General features: G+C 44.7%; 1 protein-coding gene across 3 annotated transcripts in view; it reads right to left on the bottom strand.

Moving 5' to 3' along the window:
- Positions 1-5,757: 5,757 nt before the first annotated feature.
- LOC137545051 (probable N-acetyltransferase camello) overlaps positions 5,758-16,411 on the bottom strand; it is a 47,103-nt gene continuing 36,449 nt past the window's right edge. The window contains exons 1-2 of one of the 3 annotated variants that reach the window (XM_068266163.1): positions 13,092-13,371; positions 5,758-6,610 (exon numbers count right to left, since the gene is read on the bottom strand). In XM_068266163.1, the coding sequence (XP_068122264.1) occupies positions 5,936-6,583 (648 nt within the window). In that variant the 5' untranslated portion in view covers positions 6,584-6,610; positions 13,092-13,371 and the 3' untranslated portion in view covers positions 5,758-5,935. Of the gene's footprint in view, positions 6,611-13,010; positions 13,372-16,411 lie in introns of those variants that run through there. The other 2 variants (XM_068266153.1, XM_068266159.1) reach the window with 2 other exon arrangements.

Raw genomic sequence — 16,411 nt, 5'->3', positions numbered from 1 at the left:
TCCAGCCCTCAGCCTGAGAAAATGTCACTCCCCTCTCCTCCTTTCTCCACCCCTCTGCCTCTGAAATATCCGGCTAGTAACCTCCTCCTCCTCCTGCCCAGACAGAGCTCCCATAAGCCCTTGCTACATGGGTCTGAGTGCCTTGGCGTTGGAGAAGCTGTGGGAGAGGCTTGTTTAGTTTATAGGGAATTAGGGTATCAAAACAAACCAAAAAAATTATTGGGCTTGAGGAATTCCCTATAAACTATATGTAAGGAAGACAATTATGCAATGAGTAAAAGTTAATCTCGGATCCACTTTAAAGGGCCACAATCGCAAAAAAAGTAGGCAGTTAAAATCTGACAGAACCAACAGGTTTTGGGCTAGTCCATCTCCTCATGGGGGATTCTCAGAGTTTTCTTTGCTTTCAACAGCATTATTGTTGTTTGTTTTCAACATCAATTTCAAATAATTTTCAATGATAAAATCAATCAAAATACAGACATCTTGATCAATCAGGGATGAGACAGGAGCAGCGGTATATTGTTTACCCATAGTGTTGCACTGCATCAAACAGTGCAACAATGCATTTCAACAGATTTCTACAGGTTTCAGGAGGGTTGAAGCACTTGAGAAGTCTTGTATTTGTGAATGTGAGGAGGTGATCCTAAAGTAGGACAAAAGAAGCTTCGGTGCAGATCTGAGATTGTGGTTAGGTTGGTATCTGGAAACTAGTGAGGAAATGTATAGGGGAGAGAGATTGTGGAGAGCTTTGTAAGTTAGGTATTAAGGCCTCTTTTCCAGGGACTGTTGATAGGCAGTGAAATGCCACTCAAACTCTCACAACTGCTCACTGCTGCCTGGTAACTGCTTGCTGCTGCCTGGTAACTGCTTGTTGCTGCCTGTTAGCTGCTTGTTGCTGCCTGGCAACTACTCACTGCTGCCTGGTAACTGCTCACTGCTGCCTGGTAACTGCTTGTTGCTGCCTGTTAGCTGCTTGTTGCTTCCTGGTAACTACTCACTGCTGCCTGGTAACTGCTCACTGCTGCCTGTTAACTTTCTGCTGCTGCCTGGTAACTGCTTGTTGCTGCCTGTTAGCTGCTTGTTGCTGCCTGGTAACTACTCACTGCTGCCTGGTAACTGTTTGCTGAGCACACAATTCAACAGTCCATGGAAAAGAGGCCTAAGACTTTGAAGTGGATCCTCTGGTTGATTGGCAGCCAATGAGAGCTTGGCAGAGAGGGGCAGCAGTGGATGAGCAGGAAGAGGGGTGGATGAGTTAGACAACTGAGTTAAGTATAGACTGTAAGGGGGCACAGAACCCCTTTAGGGCAGCAGTTCTTGCATAATTTTGGCAGCCTGAGGGAACATATTATAAGCAGATATTATTCTTTTCATTAACCTGCCTGGCGTTCTGCGGGAACGTTTTTTGCACATTTTTTTTTTTTATCATGTAGCTAGCCTAGCGCTAGCTACATGATTCCCCCCTCCCTGCGGCGTCCCTCCCACCCCTCCGATCGCCGCCGGTGCAAAGACCCGTCTGGAAATCCCGTTCTGAATGGGGTTTCCTTGAGGGCTTCCCCCGTCACCATGGCGACGAACGTTGTGACGTCATCAACGTCACAGGGAGTCCCGATCCACCCCTCAGCACTGCCTGGCACTGATTGGCCAAGCAGCGCACGGGGTGTCGGGGGGGCCTGTATCGCGGCGGGTAGTGGCGGATCGGCAGTGATCAGGTAGGACACGCAGCAAGCAAAGTGCTTGCTGCGTGTTTTAAAAAGAAAATTATTCAAATCGGCCCAGCGGGGCCTGAGCGGTGACCTCCGGCGTCTCTGGACGAGCCTAGCTCGTCCAGAACGCCAGGGAGGTTAACCAGTTTTCCCTCCAAGGTAGTTGCTGAGCAGGTTATCCTGTTGCAGCATCCAGTGGAATCTCTCTTGTATCCTGAATGGCTGATGAGAAGCTGTGGGTGGGCTTTTGCTTGAAGCTTGGCCTGTTCAGTCGGATGGCCAGTGAGCCCCCCTGTTCCTATTCTTACTGTACTAAAGTCATGAGGGAGACTTTTGGTATGTAAAACACTTGTGTAATGCCTGGGAATTGGTTTCTGGGCAATCTACTGGTTTATTTGGTTGGTTTTGGTCTAACAAGTTTGGGCCCCACTTGTCCTGAGGAGGCGTTCTGCGCAGGAGAAACAGCTGTAGACTGTGGGGGCAATTTGTTGTGCCTGTGCTTCATGGTTTAATCAATGAAGCTCAACTTGAAGCGTGGAAGAGTCCGTCCAATTCTTTTTGATCCAAAAACTTTGGTTCATGTTTGTGGTTTGAATTTAACTGAATGGTTTAGATCTATACAAATGTATCATTTTTAAGTGTCATACACGGCCATTTTTTGCCACATTCAGATGAGTGTTGTGTTTTTATTTAATGTTTTATTTTTTAGTATTATTATTAATACTGTTCGGGGGGTTTTCCTCACTGTGCTACCTGCAATCCCATTAAAAAACACAAGTTTTTATTATGTAGATCACAGACTAGTGTGTCACAGTAGTCGAGGCGAGATATTATAAGGGCACATATTACCATTTTTGTGTAGTCCTGAGTGAGAAAGGGTCAGATGTGTAACGTTCTTGAGTTGGAGTTGGCACGAGTTGGTTAGAGAGTGAATGTGAGGGATAAATGAGAGAGTAATTCAATATTACCCCTAGGTGACAAGCTTGGGGAACTGAACTTGTAGTGGTGTGTGTGACGCTCTGCAGTCCCCGAGAAAACCGCTTATGTGTCAGGTGAGCGATAAACCCAAGTTTCTTTGCAAACAACCAAAATGACATTTTTTGGGGTTTTAAATCCACTTTTTTTTCTCTTCTCCCTGGCTATTTGATAGCTTCTAATTACAGGACCTTTCACCTAAGTGTTAAAAGCTGTGTCCTGGAAGGACATAGTCCCATGCTGTGGGAAGATGCCATCAATCTAGTTTTTGCCTGACAGAATCTAATAAAACTGAGCAAAGAGAGACAAGCGGGCTTCAGCTTTCACCCCTCCACACAGAGCTAGCAAATGCACAGATCTCATCAGGGTTTCTCTAGAAGCAGCTGACCTACTGTGACCCAGGAATCCCCAATATCCATATTTCCTTCACATTTTCTTCATATTTAATGGCATAGAAAGTTCCTAGGCCACTGAAAAGTGCACAAGTACTGAAGTTCAACTTGGTGCCGGTGCTGAGAGAGTTTGGACAAGCTAGATGCTTCCAAACCCAGGCTACAAAGGGGAGTACAAAACTATGTTATGAGTCATATCTGATCCTCGTGTTTGGTATTACCAGATTCACCCAAATACGCTGATTATGAATATTCACTTGGGTTCTTGATGTGACCTACAGCCATGGAGAGAGTGGACAAAACATGAATTGGGCCAAAATCTCACCCTGTCTAAGGGGGAACTGCCTTATTCAAATTGCACAAGGCTGGACTTTGACGTGTCATGATCCCTCCCATCTACAGTGAGGATTAAAACTCCAATGACACAAAGGTCCAGCGTCCTTCACCTTTAATCTGACGTCGAATTAACATCAAATTAACCAGCCCGCCAGGACACGGGCCACATCTTGGATTATTTCTCACAAAGGCTGCATGGCAATGGCCATTCTGGACTGTGATTGCCGCATGGACTACCAATAACGGTATTTGAACTATACAATAAGATATTCTGTTTCTCTTTCATCTCTACTCTCTTTCTATCAAACCGATCTGTTCTGCCGGACAGGTATATCTATTTGTGGGCTAATTTAACCTGTGTGTATGTAGTTTTAGAATAAAAATTAACGATTTTATCATTCAGTCTTGTGCCTGTTCTGGTCATCTGATTGCTGCTACAACGAATCTGCCCTCTGAGGAGTCAGTCATACTACCGCATTGTTTTATTATTTTCTTATAAATTGTTGATTTGCTAGCTAGGTTGTAAATAACCGTTTCTTCCTTTTAGGAGTAGCTCGTTGGAGACTGTCTGCTCCATTCAACCAGACAGTGGTGGCAGTGAATTTACCCGATTTCCAGCGTGAAATCAATATTTTTAGTTTACAGATTGTATATACAATCGTGATTGTACATGTATGGGCACCTCCAACCAATCTTAACCGTTTACTACGCACACAGTGAATTTGCCTCCAGGAGTCTCTAGTGCATGAGACCTGCATGGCAACAGTGGCCTAGTAATACGGGATTGGTGAGTGATTGTCCCATTACATATTGTCGGCAGCTGCACGACCAATCGTTAGTGTCAGTCTGCTCACCGTACTTCCTGCGTATGCTAACGGGAGCAGATTAGACGGGATTGGCACGCTCGGTCACATTAACCTTCTTCCTCTGACGATCCAGCAACTGGTCTTTGTTGTCCGTCTGCTCACCGTACTTCCTGCGTATGCTAACGGGATCAGATTAGACGGGATTGGCACGCTCTGTCGCATTAACCTTCTTCCTCTGACGATCCAGCAACCGGTCTTTGTTGTCCGTCTGCTCACCGTACTTCCTGCATACGCTAACGGGAGCAGATAAGACGGGATTGCGGGGCTGGATTGTCACAGTGTGATTGACATTTATTGTTATATCAGATAGAATAAACCAAACTGATTTTTTTTACGTAGCTGAGACCATGTATACAAATAGGAAAACAGAAAAAGACCATGGACAGAGCCCTGAGGCACTCCCACAGTCAGCAGACATGAATGGTTTGAATAACAGAATCCTTCCAGAGGGAATCCATGGGATGATCATTAGTGTTGGCAACTAGAGCCTGGGAATGCATTCACAAACATGCATTCACTTCTACTGGTAAACAAAATCTTTCATATGGTCTTGCCAGCATTGAACTTTTTACCCATTATGTGCAGCATGACCTTTGAACAAGCGTCAGCTGTGTTGGCAGGACATGCTTCAAAAAGTGGATCATGGCGCAATCAAGGTGAGTGGAAATTGCGGGTTGCGTGATCGCAAACGCAGTGAGATTACACTTCGGATAAGGAGGGAGGGTTCTGTGTGAGGGTAGGGTTCAATTAGATCATAGTAAAATATTGGTTAAGATAACCAATATTTTACTATCATAAGTAGAAGAATATTGGTAATTTAAGAAAAACAAAAGTTTGCTTTCCTAAAACAGAAAGAATTTGCGATAATTCAGGTTGGAGTGAGCTCGAGATGTCTCCCAGAGCAACACTGCTGAATATATGCAAATTAACCATTGTACCCTTAGAAGCTAAACACACCTCCAGAACCGCTGGAATGCAATGATGTGTCAGCTTGTTAATTTGTACAGAGCCATAATAATCCAACATGCATACAGACTGTTTTGGATTGTTTGATCCTCATCAGTGCATGGCATGGATTAATTTGGCTCTATGCAGTAGGGCTTGTAACACCGAGAGGTACAGACTAACCAGCAAGCTCATGGTGGCCCAGAACTCATTGGAGTGTGTAAGGGACTACAATGGTCCTAAAAGCTCCCTTACTAAGATGTTAAGAAACACAAAAGTTTGCTTTCTTAAAACAAAAAGAATTTTGTAATTTAACGGATATTCTACTAGTGACTATCTACAGCCTGGTTATTAATATGTTTTATTCTGTACATACAAGAAGTTTTAAATCAGGATGATAACATTTTACTGATGGCTAACACAGTACAATACCCTACTGCTAGTACTGTACATACACACGTTTATCTAATTTATCTCATCAAGTCAAGTGTTGCCTCAGGTACACTTTAAGCATAAATGTGCTGAGAAGTTAGATTGATACATATGTATTTTAATTTATTTATTAAAGCATTGATTTATTTATTGCACTAACCATCATGGTGTAAAATACATGTGTATTCAGGAGTGCTCCTAAAAGATACCAGGCCTTTTCCACCTTACACAGAAGGCCCCCCAGCCCCGGTTCCTCTGCCTTCTTCTTGTGTGATTGGCTCTAGACATCATAGCTGTAGAATGTCCTGGTCATACCAACAACCCTTCCAATTCTGCTGGATATCACTTTACTTATCCTGAACCCCATGCGTTGATACAGTTTATGAGCATGAACCTGTATGGTTGATGTATCTAAAGTGACGCGCTGGTATTTTCGTTGGCGTGCAAAGTCGATGACCGTCATGCACAGGGCTCTGGCGATTCCTCTACGTCGCTGGTCTTTTGACACAGACATGCGTCTCATTATCATGTCCGTATCACAGTTTGGATCAGGCTGGACTCCCACCATTCCTACAATCCTACCGTGGGACTCAGCCACCCAGAGGCAGGAGTTTGGTTTCTTCATGTAGGACTCTTCAATGTTCAGTAAATCTCTGTTGTGACATCTCTTTATGAACCTCCTTATTGCAACCGATATAAGGCAACGGCCACCCACCAAGTATGCTCCAAAACCCAACAGGGACAGGAGATAGGACCGATAGACAAGCTGCAATGTGATCACTGATGTGAAGATCAGGCTGTAGACCAGAGGTACCTTCAGCAGGAACATAGCAGCTCCAGGAATGTAATCCAGCATTCCCTGGGCAAACAGCTCCCGGACAACATGGTAATCCCTGCTGCTGTATTCCCGTATGGAGAAGCCCGCCATTCCTCTCGTTTCCTCATTCGGATGGTTCTACAGAGAATGGATAAATTAGAATCTCATAAGCAAAAGGGTGAGATGTTAGATCAAAAGTTCACAGTAGAGTTTTACAAGATTCTGTAGATATTTTTTGCTGGCATGTTATTTGGCTCCTTAAACACCATGCCCTCACGTTCTAAAGGCCTATTGGCATGACATTGTGTCATCTCTACTTTCTCTTTCTCCAGTCTTTTATTGTTACTCCTGTCCTAAACCTGCATGTCCATGAAGATGCTCCTCAACACTTAAAGAGACACTGAAGCGGAAAAAAAACTATGATATTATGATTTGTATGTGTAGTACAGCTAAGAAATAAAACATTAAGATCAGATACATCAGTCTAATTGTTTCCAGTACAGGAAGAGTTAAGAAACTCCAGTTGTTATCTCTATACAAAAAAGCCATTATCTCTACGACTTTCAAAAGTCGTGGAGAGGGCTGTTTTCTGACTTTTATTATCTCAACTGTTAGTTAACTATTAACTTTTCCTCTGGCAGAGGAGAGGTCATTAGTTCACAGACTGCTCTGAAAGAATCATTTTGAATGCTGAGTGTTGTGTAATCTGCACATATTAGAGAATGATGCAATGTTAGAAAAAACACTATGTACCTGAAAATAAAAATATGAGAATATTTTCTTTGCTGCTAATCTTCTAGTAATTATTCATAGTACACAACCAATTCATTATATCATATATTTTTTTTCGCTTCAGTGTCTCTTTAAAGAGAATCTGTACTCTAAAATTCTTACAATAAAAAGCATACCATTCTATTCACTATGTTCTCCTGGGCCCCTCTGTGCTGTTTCTGCCACTCCCTGCTGCAATCCTGGCTTGTAATTGCCAGTTTTAGGCAGTGTTTACAAACAAAAGACATGGCTTCTAACCAGCATGTGATAGGCTCAGAGGAGCTCAGTCTGTGACTCATACAGAGCCTGCAGGGGGCGTGGAGAGGGTGTGTATAGCTTCTGCCTATAACAGCAGAGCAGCACATTCCTGCCTGAGCCCGACAAAGCTGACAAAGGAAAGAAGATTAGATTAAATAACAGAGATAATACAGCCACTGTGCAACTAGGAAAGGCTGCAGTAAGCCAGACCACATTAGAACAGATATAGGAACTTATAGGATAGAAGAAATAAGGCTGACAATTTTGTTACACAGTCTCTTTAAATAAACACAGTGATCTTGTACATAGCTTGAGCAGGGCCGGGCCGAGGCAGAGGCAAGAGAGGCTCCAGCCTCAGGGCGCAGTGTATGAGGGGGCGCACAACTCACTCAGCTATCATTCCCCTATTGTGTTTGAAGTAGAGATAAATAAGACGGGGATACATGGCAGTGACTGCAAGCCAGATAACTAGAGATCAAGGTGTTGGGGGCCCTGGGGCGCCTCTTAGTCTAATAGCAATCAGTGTGTGACAGCTGGGGTGGGAGGAATGGGGAGGGACCTCTTAGTGTAATAGCAATCAGTGTGTGACGGCTGGGGTGGGAGGGATGGAGGGGCACACTTTGGTGTCTCAGCCTTGGGTGCTGGAAGACCTTGTCCCAGCTCTGAGCTTGAGTGTTGGAGAACCTCAGAGGGGTCCTTAACCCTCTGGGGGATAATCCCGAGCTGAGCTCGGGGTAAGCCGCCGTGGAGGATTTCTCAGGCCCTGGTGGGCCGATTTGCATACATTTTGCTAGCTGCGTGTATATCCCGGTCGCCGCCGCTCCGCGCTGATTCGCCGCTACCCGCCATGCCGCGCTGCCGCCCCCCCCAGACCCCGTGTGCAGCCTGGCCAATCAGTGCCAGGCAGCGCTGAGGGTTGGATCGGGACTCCCTCTGATGACACCCCGATCGTCGCCATGGCGACGGGGGAAGCCAAACAGGAAATCCCGTTCTGAACGGGATTTCCTGTTTGCTCTGATCGCCGGAGGCGAACGGAAGGGTTGGGGGATGCCGCTGCACAGTGGCTATCATGTAACTAGCATGTAGCGCTAGGCTAGCTACATGATTAAAAAAAAAAATGCTGCGCCGCCCCCTGGCGATATTATTGTATCGCCCAGGAGGTTAACAAACATCACATCACATCCATGTTTTCTCCAAACTTTGCAACACACTAAGTCTAAAACTTATACATCCTCAGTATCCAACAACCAAGCACAAGCATAACAATGTAGTGTATATCATCCATTGCACTGATGACTGCAAATGTGTGTATCTTAAAGTGAACCTTAAGTCAGGAAAAAAAAAAAGAGTTTTACTCACCTGGGGCTTCTACCAGCCCCCTGCAGCAGTCCTGTGCCCTCGCAGCCACTCACTAATCCTCTGGTCCCCCTCTGCCAGCTAGTTTCGTTTTTGCCGACAGGCCCGTCAGGACTGGTCATGCGTAGCTTTTTCCGCATTCCCGACTGCAATTAGCGCTATTGCGGGCCGCAACGCGTACGAAAATATGCGTTGCCGCATTACGCACGCATAGATATGCGGTAACGCATATTTTTGTACGCATTGCGGCCCGCAATAACGCTACAGTCGGGAATGCGGAAAAAGCTACGCGTGGCCAGTCCTGACGGGCCTGTCGGCAAAAACGAAACTAGCTGGCAGAGGGGGACCAGAGGATTAGTTAGTGGCTGCGAGGGCACAGGACTGCTGTAGGGGGCTGGAAGAAGCCCCAGGTGAGTAAAACTCATTTTTTTTTCTGGCTTAAGTGTCTCTTTAAGGGAATAAACAACCGCAAAGAAGGTGCATTACTCAACATAGGAGGGCCAGTTCCTCAGACTAGGGCTTTGTAGTCTTCCTACACCTTTAGGTGAAAGACATTTATTTGAACTAGTCTGCAAGAGACCTGAAAGATGGCATTCACATGAAAGGGGAATAGCAAACCCTAAGCAGAGCAGGGGGCCTTCCACACCACTTATCATCGACACAAAGCATCACTATCTAGAACTCTACTCAGGTGGTTTACCAGCTATTCTCACCTCTACTTACTAAATCACTAAATGTAGATGGGTTTCTTGCACAATTTTGACACTTCTTCTTCAGGCATGATAAAGAACTGGATCAGAATTACACTGCTGTTCTGATCCAGATCTGTATAATGCCTCACAAAGAAACGTAGATTTCTTAAACTTGCAGGGAAATTCCAGCTAGTCACTAAAGCAAGTTATGCTGTTTGGACTCAGAGGCCCTGTAGTGACATACAGTATAGTAGAAAGCAGTAAAGAGGCCCTGTAGTGACATACAGATAGTAGAAAGCAGTAAAGAGGCCCTGTAGTGACATACAGATAGTAGAAAGCAGTAAAGAGGCCCTGTAGTGACATACAGTATAGTAGAATGCAGTAAAGAGGCCCTGTAGTGACATACAGTATAGTAGAAAGCAGTAAAGAGGCCCTGTAGTGACATACAGTATAGTAGAATGCAGTAAAGAGGCCCTGTAGTGACATACAGTATAGTAGAAAGCAGTAAAGAGGCCCTGTAGTGACATACAGTATAGTAGAATGCAGGAAAGAGGCCCTGTAGTGACATACAGTATAGTAGAATGCAGTAAAGAGGCCCTGTAGTGACATACTGTATAGTAGAAAGCAGTAAAGAGGCCCTGTAGTGACATACAGTATAGTAGAATGCAGGAAAGAGGCCCTGTAGTGACATACAGTATAGTAGAATGCAGGAAAGAGGCCCTGTAGTGACATACAGTATAGTAGAATGCAGGAAAGAGGCCCTGTAGTGACATACAGTATAGTAGAATGCAGTAAAGAGGCCCTGTAGTGACATACTGTATAGTAGAATGCAGGAAAGAGGCCCTGTAGTGACATACTGTATAGTAGAATGCAGGAAAGAGGCCCTGTAGTGACATACAGTATAGTAGAATGCAGGAAAGAGGCCCTGTAGTGACATACAGTATAGTAGAATGCAGGAAAGAGGCCCTGTAGTGACATACAGTATAGTAGAATGCAGTAAAGAGGCCCTGTAGTGACATACAGTATAGTAGAATGCAGTAAAGAGGCCCTGTAGTGACATACAGTATATGAATGTTTACATGGTATGTTCAATAAAAACATGGAAACATTTAATCGTTTGTGTGGTATTAGTTTAACCAGACTGTGATTGTCTATAGTTGTGACTTAGATGAAGATCAGATCACATTTTATGACCAATTTGTGCAGAAATCCATATATGTAATTCCAAAGGCTTCACATACTATTTACTGCTACTGTATAATCCATATATTGCTGTATATTGTATGTAATCCCGCCCTCCCAGTGATGTCACAGCCTAGGCCGATTAGCTATGCGGAATTATCCACTCTGTACATTTCTCTATATGAAATCATCTACTCATCACCCTTATAGGGTCACTCAGTAGATCAGATTCAGGTTTTAGGTGCTGAAGGGGAGTGTTCAAATTCCAAACAACACAATTCATTAACCCTTTACACAGCTACTTGTACAGAGACTATATGGATATCAACCATTCAAAATTCAGCATCTCTTCCTTAAAGGGAACCTGAAGTGACAGCAGGTATGTGCAGGCTGCCATATTTATTTCATTTTAAACAACGCCAGTTGCCTGGCTATCCTACTGATCCCTCTGGCTGCAGTAGTGGCTGAATCACACACCTGAAACAAGCACACAGCTAATCTAGTCGCACTTCAGTCAGAGCATCTGATCTGCTGCATGCTTGTTCAGGGGCTGTGGCTAAAAGTACTAGAGGCAGAGGATCAGCAGGACAGCCAGGAAATCTTCATTGTTTAAAAGGGAATAAATATGGCAGCCTCCATGTGACTCTCACTGCAGGTTTCCTTTTAAACCCAATAAAAACAGGGGTATTCATTTACAAAAGCATGCATGATCCTGTGTAGTAAATGCCACACAGGGGAAAATCAGTCCATATCCCAATACTAACCCTGTAACATGTATAATACAGCAAGCAAGCTTACTATGTCTCAACCTCATTCTGACGGTGTGCTGCCCTGGCAAGGTCTGCCCTAGTCTTCTGCCTAGTCTGCCTGCAGTAAGTCCATCCTTATACATCCAGCTAAAATAAACTACGTACGTGTCCATAGTCCCCACTATTGTCTGTTTTGTACTCTGCACAGAATCAATGGAAGATGTTGGCGCAATCTTTAAAGGGAACCTAAACTAAGAGTGATATGGATGTTTCCTGTAAACAATACCAGTTGCCTGGCAGTCCAGCTGATCTCTTTGGCTGCATTAGTGGCCGAATCACACCCTGAAACAAGCATGCAGCTAATCCAGTGTGACTTCAGTCAGAGCACCTGATCTGCATGCTTGTTCAGGGGCTGTGGCTAAAAGTATTAGAGACACAGGATCAGCAGGCGATTCAGGCAACTGGTATTATTTTAAAAGGAAAAATCCATATCCTTCTCAGTTTAGGTTCCCTTTAAGCTCTCCCTCAAAACTCAGACAAACATATGCTCTGACTTAAGCCACTCCCCTTAATCATCTGACCAATCTGTGCTTCTTACTATATCTAACCTAAAAACACACTGCCTATGGGTATGCATATTATATACTGCCCCTCCTCTTGCCCCCCCCCCCCCCCCCCTGCCCTATTCCTTTAGATTGTAAGCTCACAAGGGCAGTGCTCTCTCACCCTTTTGTGTCTTGGAATATGCAATATATTTTGTTCATCGTGATACATTTTGTCACTGTGATAACTATGTCCACCAATTCTGTATTATGTACCTAGCTACATATATTGTGTATGCCATTGTTTGTATTATGTATTACTCTGAACAGCACCATGAAACATGTTGAGGCTTTATAAACCATTATAATAATAAATAAACAAGAATCATAAATACTGTATAAGGCCTAGTGCACACCAGAGCGGTGTGGCTGCGGTTTGCGATCCGCTTGCGGCTGCGGATACGCTTGGGTAATGTATTTCAATGGGCTGGTGCACACCAGAGCGGGAGGCGTTTTGCAGAAACGCATACTCCCGGGCTGCTGCAGATTTTGGATTGCGGATGCGTTTCTGCCTCAATGTTAAGTATAGGAAAAACGCAAACCGCTCTGAAAAACGGCAGATCAGAGCGGTTTGCTAGGCGGTTTTTGTTACAGAAGCTGTTCAGTAACAGCTTTACTGTAACAATACATGAAATCTACTACACCAAAACTGCTACACAAAACCACAAAACGCTAGCTGAAACGCTGCAGAAAATGAAAAAGCGTTTCAAAATCTGCTAGCATTTTGCGGATCTGCTAGCGGTTTTTGGTGTGCACCAGGCCTCTGTGTATGGAGACAGGCTGAGCTGTGTGTACTAAGCAATGGCAAACATTACATGTATGAACTAAGCAATGTGTACGCTGAACATGTGTTGTGTAGTTTTCCTGTTCCTTGCCTTTACTGATGGCTAGCACGGCACAACACTCTCCTGCTTCCTGACACACTTACCTTGGGCTGTCCGCACATTGCTTAGTGAGTACAGGCCGGTGACAGCGCAGACACGAGAGGGACGGGATGGATGTCACTGACCTGCCCGGTGACTCCGGCTCCTCTAGAGACGTCGTTGTCACTCTTCTCTGCTCTCCGTGGACTTTACTTCATCTTCCTGAGGCCTCTGTTGTGTCCTGACTCCTGGTGACTCCGACTCCTCTACAGACGTCGCTGTGTCACCCTTATCTGCTCTCCGTGGACTATACCTCATCTTCCTGAGGCCTCTCTATTGCCCTGACCTGCCTGGTGATTCCGGCTCCTCTACAGACGTCGCTGTGTCACTGCGTGTCACCCTTATCGGTTCTCTGTGGACTTTACCTCATCTTCCTGAGGCCTCTGTAGTGCCCTGACTGCTGGCCATATCACATTACACTGCCTGGGAGCTGTGTGACAGCAACAGAACGCATTTTCATACCTGATTTTCTGGTTTCCCTTCTTATAAATGTGCTTGATGGGGCAGAGTGGCCTGTACATGCAGACAGGCACCCAGTATAACGAGTTAGAACTCTTTACTGAGGAAAAACATGCAGATATATACATATATATATGTACACCACCATCAGGAAATGCAGCTTACATATAACAGAGAGGCACACAGAGTGAACACAGGAAATAACAATGCCACAGAGATCATAATCACATTTTAAAGACAGTGACATCTTGTGGCCGTCTTACTATACTGCAGTTTAGATAATAATCCCGTTTCTACTTCCAGCAGTGCTTACAGATGGCTTCTGTACTGTAATCTCAGCAGAATCATGTCTTATGCAAATCGCACAGGGTCCCAAAACTCAAACATTTGTCAAAAATGGATTTACACTTTAATTTTTATAGATACAGTCTCCAACCCCTTGCTCTTACTGGTCCCCCTGTGTGGAGGGGCTCCCCTAGTGCCCCCCCCGCTTGTGCACGGGAGACACTTATGGAGCATGCATGCACAGAACGCCCCAGCCATGGCTGCTTTGCACAGTGGGGGTGTGGCCATACAGGGAGGGCAGAGTGGACGGAGCATGCGCTGCTTCTTTGTCTTCTGATCCACTGGCTCCAGTTACAGTTGCGATTGGGAGGAGGCGGGGCAGAAGGGTAGCGTAGCGTAGCAGCGCATAAAGCAGTACAAGATGTTTGGCTTCATCGATGCTCAATCCATTCCTGATAAAACCTACTGAACTTGGGCAGGTGGGAAATGCAGAAACAATTACAACAGTCGTGACCTGAATCTCTTACCCTGACAATGTGCATGGTTAGTGGGCGTGTTTGTGGATGAGGGAAGTTGATGCTATTTATATTGTGTGTGTGTGTGTGTGTGTGTGTGTGTGTGTGTGTGTGTGTGTGTGTGTGTGTGTGTGTGTGTGTGTGTGTGTGTGTGTGTGTGTGTGTGTGTGTGTGTGTGTGTGTGTGTGTGTGTGTGTGTGTGTGTGTGTGTGTGTGTGTGTGTGTGTGTGTGTGTGTGTGTGTGTGTGTGTGTGTGTGTGTGTGTGTGTGTGTGTGTGTGTGTGTGTGTCTGCCAGCAGTAAAGATGCTCACCAGGATCAAATAACATGAATGAATTATATGAGGAATACCAATCATTTCTTGATCTTCTAGTCTCTAACTTCTCGGTTTGCAACAAATGGATTATTTTTCTCCCCTCTACAACTACCTTTCAGTAAAAGTCCATTTTTAGCATTCATAAGTTAGTGGGTAATGTTGGCTGTTGGGTCAATTCTGTTGCAAAACACAAGAAGTACCGTATATAGCGGCATATAAGAGAACTGGGCGTGTAAGACGACTCGGCGTATGACGACCCCGCAACTTTTCCAGTTAAAATATAGAGTTTTGGATATACTTGCCGTATAAGACTCTTCAAACGCTCACCAAATAAAAATTTAAAAACATATACTGGTGCTATGTATGAACAGATACTGGTGCTGTACTGTATGTGGTACCCAGTATATAACAGTATACAGGCGATTGACTGGTTGGATTGGTCAACTCTCCCTCTCCCTAAGTGGATTGGTCAGCTCTCTGGGTCTCCCTGTTTATCAGAGCGGTATGGAAGAATAGAACGTGCTGTGCCCACAAAACACGCCTCTTTCACCCGTCTGGCCCCGCCCTTGTATCCTATTTACCTCCTTCTCTGCCTCTCAGATCTCGCACATATGCGCCTGCGCCGCTTCACTACAGTCCTCAGCAGCGAGATCTGAGAGTCTGTAACAGGATAGGGCGTATCACCCGGCATCAGCGACACCCCCTGACTTTTCAGAAGATTTTCAAGGGTTAAAAAGTAGTCTTTTACACCAGAGTAAACAGTAAATGCTCACTTCAAGACAGAAAATTGCAATTTAAATTTGTCAGCAGACAGCCTGTCAGCCAATGAAAAGATGCAAATACTTGCACCGTGTCTGCAGTACCAAATCTAGCAAGAGCTGAAAAATGTGGCCATAGACAGGAGAGGGAGAGCTCAGTCGCACACAATCATAGTACATTATGTGACCAGCAGGGGGCACCGTGTGCAGGTATCCCTCTCACACACCCCTCCCTATCACCGACCTGCACACTGGGAGGCTTGAGATATTATTATTATTATTATTATTATTATTTAGTATTTATATCTCGCATTGCATGTAAGGAGTCTATTTCACTGATTAGTTTCACCTTTTAAGTTGAATTACTGAAAAAAAAATTGACTTTAAACGATATTCAAATTTTTCGAGTTTCATCTGTATATGAAATAACAGAGAGCCAGTGTCCACTATAGCAGTGTGCCCATCCTAGGCTGCCTATGGCTGGCTGGAATAAGGATTTCACACTGCAGTCCTGATTCAATGGAGAATCTCAAAATGGCTCCAGATAACATAATACAAGTTTATTCTGCGTTATTCATCATCAGGGCCCATCTTATGATATCTACGCCACGCCTTTGTTATGTAACAGCTACACCGTGCCGGACTGTTTGCTCTGATACGGATCATCTCCTGATCCAAAGTCCACCTTGTCAGTGACTCTGCGGCCCCGAGCCATCAGTGAGGGAACCTGAGGTCACACGGAACGCTTGTCGCTATTTATTCAGCCTTGATTGTGCTACAGAGTATTTAGCTGAGCCATGGAGAACCAAAGTCTATAAGATTTACAAAGGGGCCCAGAAGGACCCACAGCTCCTGATGTTGGACTACAGTGGGTTGCAAAAGTATTCGGCCCCCTTGAAGTTTTCCACATTTTGTCACATTACTGCCACAAACATGCATCAATACAAAGTGGTATACACAAGAGAAGTGGGTCGAAAATCATACATCATTCCAAACATTTTTTACAAATAAATAACTGCAAAGTGGTGTGTGCGTAATTATTCAGCTCCCTTTGGTCTGAGTGCAGTCAGTTGC

Source organism: Hyperolius riggenbachi, chromosome 1, assembly GCF_040937935.1.
Source record: "Hyperolius riggenbachi isolate aHypRig1 chromosome 1, aHypRig1.pri, whole genome shotgun sequence".
Taxonomy (NCBI): Eukaryota; Metazoa; Chordata; class Amphibia; order Anura; family Hyperoliidae; genus Hyperolius; species Hyperolius riggenbachi.
Note: the sequence above shows the minus strand (reverse complement) of the source record. Positions and strands in the feature narration are given on the sequence as shown.